General features: G+C 32.0%; 2 protein-coding genes across 4 annotated transcripts; both read left to right on the top strand.

The window, feature by feature from the left end:
• The first annotated feature begins 206 nt into the window (after positions 1-206).
• Positions 207-2,252, top strand: LOC115698718 (uncharacterized). Its single transcript, XM_030625863.2, has 4 exons — positions 207-504; positions 712-801; positions 915-1,011; positions 1,972-2,252. The coding sequence occupies exons 1-4, from the start codon at positions 288-290 to the stop codon at positions 2,111-2,113; spliced, it is 546 nt and encodes a 181-aa protein (XP_030481723.2). The 5' UTR covers positions 207-287; the 3' UTR covers positions 2,114-2,252.
• Positions 2,253-2,745: 493 nt separating this feature from the next.
• On the top strand, positions 2,746-9,428 carry LOC115699404 (uncharacterized). Of its 3 annotated transcripts, none has more exons than XM_030626795.2 (15): positions 2,746-2,905; positions 3,374-3,828; positions 4,341-4,418; positions 5,053-5,108; positions 5,428-5,547; positions 5,671-5,741; positions 6,104-6,197; positions 6,411-6,614; positions 7,035-7,286; positions 7,793-7,901; positions 8,065-8,132; positions 8,455-8,524; positions 8,629-8,703; positions 8,806-8,888; positions 9,072-9,428. In XM_030626795.2, exons 2-15 carry the CDS (start codon positions 3,505-3,507, stop codon positions 9,145-9,147), a joined length of 1,680 nt encoding a protein of 559 aa, XP_030482655.1. In that variant the 5' UTR covers positions 2,746-2,905; positions 3,374-3,504; the 3' UTR covers positions 9,148-9,428. The 3 variants fall into 3 exon arrangements, with proteins under 3 accessions (XP_030482655.1, XP_030482654.1, XP_060958749.1); XM_030626794.2 differs by having other exon boundaries at positions 8,797-8,888; XM_061102766.1 differs by having other exon boundaries at positions 2,752-2,905; positions 3,460-3,828; positions 8,797-8,888.
• Positions 9,429-10,654: the final 1,226 nt, after the last annotated feature.

The raw sequence follows: 10,654 nt of genomic DNA, 5'->3' as shown, positions 1-10,654 counted from the left end.
TAATTAATATTTTTTTAAATATATTATATATAAATTTTATTTTTTCACAACATAAATAAAAAGTTTTTAAACAATTACCCCGCGCGTTGCCTAGTGGCTAGTTGTGTAAATAAACTTGTGTTTGGGCTAAGCTAACGCCTACAAAATAAAAATCCATAGCATTTTATTTATTTATTTATTTTAAATATATAAATGTTATTAAAAGAATAGCACAAGCAGTTTATCCATACCAAAATTGGAGTGGTAAAGTGGAAGGGAGAGGAGGAAGCAAGCAAGACCAATTAATCATGGGCTCCTCTTCAGTCTTCGCTCTCTCTCTTCCTTCCTTTCACTTTGCCCCCTCTCCACAAAACCCACTCAACACTTTCCATACTAACACTTCTAAAACTAGAAAAACGCCACTAACTCTTGTTTCTTCTACGGATGATTCTTCATCTCCCTCACTTTTTCACAAGTCTCTTCCTCTGGCTGCTTCAGCTCTCATTCTTCTCTCTTCAAATCCGGGTAAATGTCTTTTTTGTTCTTCAGTTCTTTTGTAAGTTGTTATGTTTGATCACATGACATGACCAGAAAAGAAACTACATGGTTCTAATTATCAATGCTTTATGTAGTGATATGATGTTTGGGGGGTTCTTCGTTTTTTTTGTTGTGTTTCAATTGGGCAGGTTTTTTTTTTTTTTTTTTAATGTATGCTTTTTCATAATTTTGCAGCTAAAGCTGGGTTTCTATCTGGGTCCTCTGGGATAGAGTCTGTTCCTGGTCCTAAGTTACCCCAAATTGAATTTCTTGAGCGCTTCAATGGTACCAACTTTAGAAAGAAAGAACAAAAAAAATGATATGATTTATGTATTTTTCTTTTTAACAAAATAATCAGTTTACGATTGATATGAAATACAAGTTGGTTTCTTTTGCAGAAGAAAACCAGAAAAAGTATGCTGAGAATGATGCAAGATTCAAATCATCCCCCCTTCTCAACAAGTTACTAGAGAAATCCAAGTTGAACAAAGAAAAGTAAGTACTATTCTTTCATCAACTAGACCATTGTAATGTCAACATGTTTCTAATTGTGATTAATGGTCATACCATAAGAAAGAACAATAAAGCCTTTTACACATCTGGGCTTGCATTACAGATCTTTTAAAAGCAGAAGAGCTTTGTTTGTTTTAAGCTAAAAAGAGAGGAAACTCTATTTGTTGTAGCCTTAAATTTTTTAGTTTAAGGAGTTTGATTTTGTTGAGTAAAGCATTAGGTAATGCACATCACATGGGAACCAAAGAAATAGAATTACAGATTTTAATGAAGGATTAGGTTATTGACTATGCTATATATAATTGTTTTTCTTCAGCTAATTTATATTGAGGGAGAGAATATGTTATATATACATTAGAACCTCTACTTAAGAATACTCTATTTAAGAATAACCTCTAATTTGTTATAAAAAAATCAAGTCCCAATTTGGGCCAGTTATAAATAAGAATAACCTCTAAATTGTAATTAGTTATACATTTTCTTAGTCCCGTATTAACAAAGTATACCTCTATATAAGAATAATTACATCTTAATAAAATATATACATATATTTTGTAAATTTATTTATGTAAAATTTATAATTTTATTTTAAATTATAATACATGTATGGAATTATATTTACTCTAAAATATTTCTATTATGATATAGTATTAATGATTATTTATTGTTATTATTGTTACATTGATATTTTTCTAGTTTTTGAATTTTTTTTTTCTAGTGTAACTCTATTTAGTTATAACCTCCCAATTAGAATATAATTTACTTGATCCTAAGTGTATTCTTGGATAGAGGTTCTACTGTATATTTATATAGGAGAAAAGTGGGAAACTTTAAATACTGTCTTATATATATATATTTATATAAAGAGAGGAGAGATGTATATGAGTTTTGAGGAGTTTAAATTTATTTGGATTTTACAATGATAGATGTTACCGATTTCAGGAATAAGCTAGAGATTCAAGACAAGTACTGTCTACGTGGAGCAGAATGGGGAGTTGGAGATTGCTCAGCTGAGGGAATGACAGCTGAGGAGAAGGATAGCTTTATTTCCATGCTCAAGCAGAAGACTGGTGTTAAACAATAATTTATTTATCTTTACTCTTTTCTATATAAAAATGTATAAATATAAATAGAATATTCTCAAATTTGTAGAACAAATATACCATTTCTATCCACACCAATGGAACTGAACGACACTCTCATTTATGTCGTTCAACACAAAATACGTGCATTGCAATACTAATTTTGCCAGAAAAGAAAAAGAAAAGTCTCTTCAAGGGATGTATGTATCTTGAAATGCTATCTATGATCCATCCTATCCAAACCACCAAGACCTTTTCTTATATGTTTTTGTTTTGGGTACTCAACTGTATCAAAATTTGCACTTCAATCAAAGTAAGTGCAAAGATAAAGCAAAGGAACTTTTCCTAAATATGAGACTAGTTATCAATCAATATGTCGAGTTAGAATCTGGACATTATTATGTCGTTTTTTTTTTTTTTCATTTTTACGACAAACAACATAGTAACATTTCCCCTGAAACGACAACGCTACTCTTTTTATTATAAACTCATTTTATAAGGTTTCGAGGAATTATATGTTTCTTTTTTTTTTTTAATAAAAAAAATTAATAAATTATTCTGGAGAAATTTGTCGAGGGGTATTGTTGATATTTGGTCAATTAACACAAAAGGACAAAAGTTATATAATAATTAGAAAAAGGCATAACTATTTTGGGAGATGATCCAGCAAGCTCATCGACCATAGATGTATTTCGGTATCCCAAAAGTTAAAACATAAAAAGCTTAATTCGAGAGAAATACCGAAACAACATATTCGAAAAGTTCAATTCTCACACCCAGCCCCACAGTTTCAGGTACTCTTTCTCTCTGAAGATTTCTCTTGTGTTTGGACAATTTTAGATTAGGGCTTCAAAACAATCTGTTTGGTTTTGAACCTTGAACGAAATTCTTTTTCGGCTTATTGGAAATGAAGCACTTCTTTTAAGCTTATTGATTCTGTGTTTGGGGTTGGATTCGTTTATAGTTTTCTTTTGCTTTTTTTTTTTTTTTTTCCCCTATATATTCTCTCATGCCAAACGGAAATGAACCTCAATTGTACTAGTTTTAATTTTGTTTCACTTTGCTTTGTGGGTCTTTTATTTCGATATTGGATATGCATTGGAAATATGTGAATCGTAATTGGAGTATTTGTGTGTGAGAATATTAGTTGCAGGGATACTTTTCATTTGGAAGTAATGGTAAACTGCCTTTATTTGGCTGAACTATGTAGCTATATGCTAGGTTGTTTTGATCAGTTACATGGGGTATCTCGTTGTTTTCAGGGTTTTCTGTCATTAATTTGGGTATGCAATTTTGAATTTGTGTTGAGGAAGTGCTTAAATTTGGAAGGGATCTTGGTTTTTCTTAGCATTCTTAGCTACAGCTGTGAGGCTGTAGTTTGAGATTTGCTAAAATGTATAGGGCTGTGCCTACGGCAACAGCCACGACTCGGGGGGGATCACCAACCGATAGTGTCGACTATGTTGTTAGTTTGGATCAAGTTCCAAGATGGAGTGACGCTGAGCATAGGACTTCTCTGGAATTTGAGAATGAGGATCCTTCATTTTCTAATTCATACTTCCCTGATCCATTGACGTCTTCATCTGGGGCAGAGGCTGGCAGCAATGGTATGGTTTCCAGGTTTCCTGTTGATCATGAAATTAACTCTAAGATATATCTTTGGAGAGGGAATCCATGGAATCTAGAAGTTGATGCTGTTGTGAACTCTACTAATGAGGTTAGCCTCTAAATTTGTTATGACATGTTTCAAGATGACGAAATTTCACCATTTTAAGCTATTTATGTATGTTTTTGAACAAAAGATCTTTTGCTATATTAATTTCAGGATTTGATGTGGTTATGTGGTTTGTTTTATATACAATAATGCAAAAAAAAAAAAAAAAAAACATTAGTATATTTTTTATCCAGTCCTGTGATAATCTAAAGGCTCTGAACTGTTCAAATTCCTATTGATTACCCACTAGTGCCAGTAAGGGCAGTAGCGGACAGTTTGCCGAATTCTGAACATCGTCCATTACTTTTTCTGTCCTATCTTTCTGCTACTTAACCTTGCACCTCAAGGAATTTACAAAATTTCAGAAGGTGATTTTTTAGTTTTCTACTCAATACATTCAAAGTCCAGTAAGCTATTTACTGGTTAGAGGGTTTCATTGTGCAAACACGGTTTGGTTTACTAAGAGATGAGATGATGCTAAATTCTTGATATGTTTTTAATTGGATGCCTAACAGAACTTGGATGAAGCACACAGCAGTGCTGGCTTGCATGCTGCAGCTGGACCTGGTCTTGGAGAAGAATGTGCTACATTGGTATGATTACAATTATTAGCTTTTCTTAATATCTTTGTTTCTTTGTACCTGATAGCGCTTTTAGAGAGTCCTCCATTGTTTGTTAGGTTTTAATAATATTAAATGCCATTTTATAATTGTATCTATGATGCAAGATTTAAGTTATTAGTAATAAATTTGAGAACAACTAATAGGTTTTTCTTAGAGTAGAAATATTCTATCAGCAATCAAGACACAAATAAAAATCAATAATGAAATTTCACAAAGAAATTTCATTGAATTGCTGAAACAGTACACAAATTAAGCATTCAAGAGGCCTGTCTCTCTTATTCCAATCTTTCAAAAGGATTGGTCTCTCCACAAGAGTTCACTCTTATCTAATCCAAGCTCCCCTTGGGATTATTTAATGCCATCTAGGATCCACTAAGAACAAGATTACTCAACTCCAAACTTAACAAAAACTGCCAGCCAGATAAAAGGAATGACATAACAAAAAGACTACAAAAAACATAATGTACTTTATTTACTTGGTAAGCCTCTATTGTACAAAAAACGTATAGGAGGCTTTTCACCAACATGAAATTTCATGCTAAATTTTGCATAATTTATATTGACCTTTTACTAATTTGTATATCTCTTTGTTTGTTTATGTTAGGGTGGTTGTCGAACAGGAATGGCAAAGGTTACTAATGCTTATGACCTTCCTGCAAGGTGGGTATGTTGGTGCATTCTTTTATATTTGATGATCTGAGACATAACAAACATGATTTTTTTTTTTTATGTACTTTCAAAAGCTATATTATTCATCCTCCGTGAAAAAATTTAATAAAGTTATTTAGATCTTGTAGCTTCTATCATTTTTCAATTATGTTAGTTATCAAACATGTCCCTGCATATAAATTTCAGTATTCCTTCCACAAGTAACTGTTTTATGTTTATGTTGCCGTAGTGCCATGTGATGCAAGCATTCCTGCTTTATTGGAATTTCCGTACTACTTGAAATTTTAAACATTATTTCTATATTTTCCAGGAGGGTTATCCATACTGTTGGGCCAAAGTATGCAGTCAAGTACCATACTGCCGCAGAGAATGCTCTGAGTCATTGCTATCGTTCCTGCCTTGAACTTCTTATCGAACATGGCTTACAAAGGTTTCTTGGCAGCTGATGCTACATTATTTTGTTTCTTCTAGTTTGCTTAGTTAGTTTTTTGCTTCTCTCTGTTACCTTGTCTAAACCTTGGAGCTTATTTTTGCTCTCTATGTATGAATATAGCATTGCAACAGGCTGCATATATACAGAGGCTAAGAACTATCCTCGTGAACCAGCTGCCCATGTTGCTATAAGTGAGTCACTTTCCAACTTTCTAGAGTTTTTAACTCTTCTTCTTCTTCATCCAACTTACAGTTGTCTCATCTCGAAGCCAGTTCACACTTTTCTTATTGTTATCGGTAGCCTCATCTAATTACAAGTTTGTAACTTTGGATGTGCAATAAGCTATAATTTGGACAAAAGAAAAATTACTACCTGTATTTTTTCTGAAATTGCTTTTTATAATGCATATGCAGTAGGAATGAAATTTGAAATACTTAATTTTTTTTGTAAGTCAAATGATTATGACTGATTTTGTTTTTTGTGGATGATTGTGTTCATAGGTTTTATTTGTTTTTTTTTTCCTCTACTGACTTGTTCATCACTTCTTTGCTAGGGACTGTTCGTCGGTTTCTTGAAAAGCAGAAAGATAAAATCAAGGCTGTTGTTTTTTGTACTACTACCTCAACTGATACAGAGATTTATAAAAGGTTTCTCAATACCATTTTAGTTTTTAATTTTTGTTGCAAATGTGAAGCATCCATTATTTAAAGTGTTGCAATTAGTATGGTTTCTGTCTAAACATTAGGAGGATGGAACTCTCATTATTTTTCTTCAATATTTTCTTGATGTAGATTGGTTTCTGTCTAAACATTAGGAGGATGGAATTCTCATTATTTTTCTTCAATATTTTCTTGATGTAGATTGCTTCCACTTTACTTCCCTCGAGATAAACATGAGGAGGAAGTTGCTATTTCTAAACTACCTGCAGATGTTGGAGATGAAAATGGTGAGACAATTATCGATGAACGTAAAATCAGGATAAAGCCTTTGCCAAAAAAGAGCATTCTAAAGCCTCCTGAGGCTCCGGTTGATCTTCCAGTCAGTGATGTTGGCTTGGTACGAAGGTGAGAGATTTTCCACATTTCTTACTATTCTAAAGAGCATCTTTATTTCTGCTGCATTGTCTTGTTAGGTTCGCAATTGTATCATTGATAAAAGAAACTGAAATGATTAATTATATAGTTAAATTGCTCATCAATTACTTCTTACGCCTTACTGCGTTTATTGCTGATTTCTTTCTGAAATTAGATAATTTGTCTTTAAATGGTTATTTTCATATAGATGTATTTATTCAAAATAGATATGAAATCACCATATGCTTTTTGTAAGTAGTTAATATGTGTAAACATTGTGATTTTAACAACTGTTGATATTTTGAATCTTAAATTTCAGTACTTTCACTCTTGTGCTGTGTTCTTCTTTGCTGTCTAGCCTATTTTTCTGTGAAAAGTAACTGGCATTAGCTTTCGTTCTCACTTGTATAGGAATTCATCATATTTGGATACTTTCCTGGATCCTGCCTTCATGTCCTTAATAAAAGATCCAGATCAGAGACGTAAAGAACAATGGGAAAAAACTGCTCAAGCACGAAGTGGATGGAATTGTGCTAAAATGCTTGGATTTGGCGACCTTGGTGGACCTCCATTGTCTGCTGCCGAAGAATACTCACTTCATTCACGATATCTTGCCAAGGCAAATTCTCTTAATCTTTCAGAGATTGCAGAGATGAAAATTGTGTAAGTGTGCATTCTTATCCTTAACATCACATGCCTACTTTTAGCTTCAGTATCTTTCCAAGTCAACTACAAAAAATAGCTCTTTCCCTATGCCATTTCTCCATATTGAGCATTTCAGTTTTCAGTCACATATTGATAAAACTATTTGCAACTTGTAGCGTAAGCCTTTTTTTTCTTCAGAATTTCTTATTAATTTAAGCTTTACAAATAAAACTATTAACTATTGAGTTGCACATAAGAGTGTGTCCGCTGTTTATTTTTTTATTTTCTTAAATATAGTAAAAGTAGTCAGAAATACATTGCTAAAATGTGGTTGGATTGTTCAACTAAACTGTGGTTTTACAAATTTGCAGTAATTCTTTGGCAAAATTTTTTCTGGTCTGCCAATTACTTCCTTATCTGTTGATGTTCAAGGTCCTATTAATTTATGGTTTGCACGTCTAGGATTTATATTAATGGTTTTAGATCTCTTTTAACATTATTTTATGATTATGCTCTGTATTCAGCTACCGTGGTGGGGTTGACAGTGAGGGTCGTTCTGTGATGGTTGTCGTGGGAGCACATTTTCTGCTGCGATGTCTTGACTTGGAGCGATTTGTACTTCATGTAGTTAAGGTAATGGCAACTGTTCACATTATCATAGTTTTGTTTTTGTGTTAGTTTAGATTTTTTCTCCCTTTTCATTTCATGGTATCACATTGTGTTCAACCCTGTGGAGTTTTAATCTATTTGATTGTGGTTCTTTATATAAAATTATTATTGTGCTTGGTGATTTCAGGAATTTGAGCCTTTGATACAAAAGCCTTATAGCATTGTATACATTCACTCAGCAGCATCTTTACAGATGTAAGTATTGTATATGGTTCTCTCTTTGACTATTATAGCTGAAAATTTGATTTTGTAGGGCTACTGCAAATTATAGGGGACTTTTGAAGAGTTGTTTATTGATGGATGTATTAAGGCCTTTCTTTATTATATTTTATTTTTCTTGTTTTAGGAACTCTTATCTGTTTATATAGTTTTCACTAGTATTATTTATTACATGATGAGACCAGTGTACTGAATCGGGCAATGCAGAATTATTTTTTCACACAACTATTTTGTGAGTGACGCTCCTTGCTGATTTGTAGACACATTTAACTATTTTTCTGACTTGCTTCTGAAACAGTCAGCCAGACCTTGGATTTATCAGAAGATTACAGCAAATACTTGGTCGGAAGAGTCAGCGCAATCTGCATGTACAACTTTTTTGATATTTTTGACCTCGTTATAGTACACAGCCGTTGTAAATCTATCACTATGATACTGATCTTTATTGGTTTTTTTTTTTTTTTTATGGTAGGCAATTTATGTCCTCCACCCAACCTTTGGGCTGAAGGCTGCCGTATTTGCTTTGCAATTGCTTGTTGACAATGTGGTACGCCTTATTTTCTTATGGTTGATTAATTCCTGAAACCATATATTTTTTTTTTCAAGTCTACTGTAAGATATATCTGATATTCTTTCTTAGGTTTGGAAGAAAGTAGTGTACGTTGATCGCCTTCTTCAGCTTTTCAGATATGTTCCCCGTGAGCAATTGACCATCCCTGACTTTGTTTTCCAGTTAAGTCTACATATTCTCTTTATTTGTTCTTCCAACATGTATATATTTTGAAAAATAAAATCATTGAAGCTACACAGTTTGATGACTAAACAAGCTTTGATTCCATTGCGCATGCCATTTGCTAGTCTGTGTTTGATGATTCATATTTCTATTCTCAAGTTCCAATGGCTATCATTTTGCAGGCACGATTTAGAAGTGAATGGAGGAAAAGGTCTTATTGTGGATCCCCGAACAAAGTATGTATATCATCGACCATAGCAAAGAACATGAACACCCTGCATTTCGGGGATAAAGCAGGCCCGTGGACTGCTATTGTTTTGGCGTTCTTTTTTTCTTTCGATAATTTATTGTGTAGGTGGAATTGGGAGTGAATTGTTTGTGAATGTTGTAGAATAATGTTGTCCTTCCTTACTGGTGTTTCTCTTGCATAAATCTTTCAGTGTCTAAATTAATTACAAACGACATTCTTTCTACTTGTATCATCTTTGATGGTTTCTCAATAAAAGAAATGCAAGCTTGTGAAGGCTTTCTTTGTGAAATTAAATGATTCTGCTGTTCTCTCATTTTTTATTTTTTGTGATTTGTTTTTTTACTTATGAATTATATCCCTCTAGTGACCTACTGGGGTTGGGTAAGAAAAAATGTGGTAGAGATTAGAGAATAACTATAAAAGTAAGGGAAGATCGATAAAAAAAAAAAAGAATTGAAATTAAATTTCATTAACAGCCTTTGAGAGATGAGACACAAAAAATTGTTAGAGAAGTGAGGTGAGGGTAGAAAAGTTTCACACTAACAAACAACTTTTTGTTTATTATTTTTTTTAAGGACTCTAACAAACAAATTTACTAATGAGAATTTTAAATAGCTTAAATTGTAGCAACCGGATGACAGTTTGGATGCTACAAGTAAATAAGTATGTTTAGGAGAGATATTTAGGTGTAATCCATGTAATGTATTATATAAGTATAATTTATAATATTGAGTCTCTAATATTATATAGTTACATTTTTATTGTAAGTATCATGATTATATTTTTTTTAATTATAATAACAGATTATCATATGGTAAAACTTTCCTTCTTAGAATTACTTAATTATAATTAATTATTTTCTTAATTGAATATTTAACAAAGTCTCTTTTAGCACTTAATATTTATAAATAATTTTTTTCATATAAATTCCTATTATAATTATTTTAACAGTTAAGTTATTTAATTATAATATTTACAATGTAATTTTATTTTATTTTTTTTTACAAAAATTTGACTTCTTTTTACATAGATTAGAATTCTCTTCTTGTATAATAAATTTTTAAATAATATTTAATTTTTTTTTTACAACTAGAAGAACTAAGCATGAGATTTCAAGTTGAAGCCTAAGTGGTATATGTTTAACTACCATTAGACTAGAATAATAATTCTGCCTACAATACTACACCGTTTTGTTCTTCAGTCTTACAACACTTTTAAACCTTTGTGCGAAATTCTACATTTAATCCTATTAATATAATTTTTTCTTGTTCAATTTTAATTGAAAATCAGTACGTTGTTCAAATCATTAGCACAATAGAATTATTAATATACATAAATCTCATAAATCTATGGAAAAGATAATAATCATTATCGTTGCGAGTAGATACTTACCTTCTAGCAACAATTCAAGCATTTTTGGATGTATGTTTCTTCCTCTCGTAAGTTAAAACTAAGTGGTTGTTTCGCTTCTTGTCCTTCTCTCCCGAGTTGATTGTAATGTATGCATGGTTTGAA

Source organism: Cannabis sativa, chromosome 8 (genome assembly GCF_029168945.1).
Source record: "Cannabis sativa cultivar Pink pepper isolate KNU-18-1 chromosome 8, ASM2916894v1, whole genome shotgun sequence".
In the NCBI taxonomy this organism is placed as follows: Eukaryota; Viridiplantae; Streptophyta; class Magnoliopsida; order Rosales; family Cannabaceae; genus Cannabis; species Cannabis sativa.
This window is presented reverse-complemented; position numbering and strand designations above follow the sequence as displayed.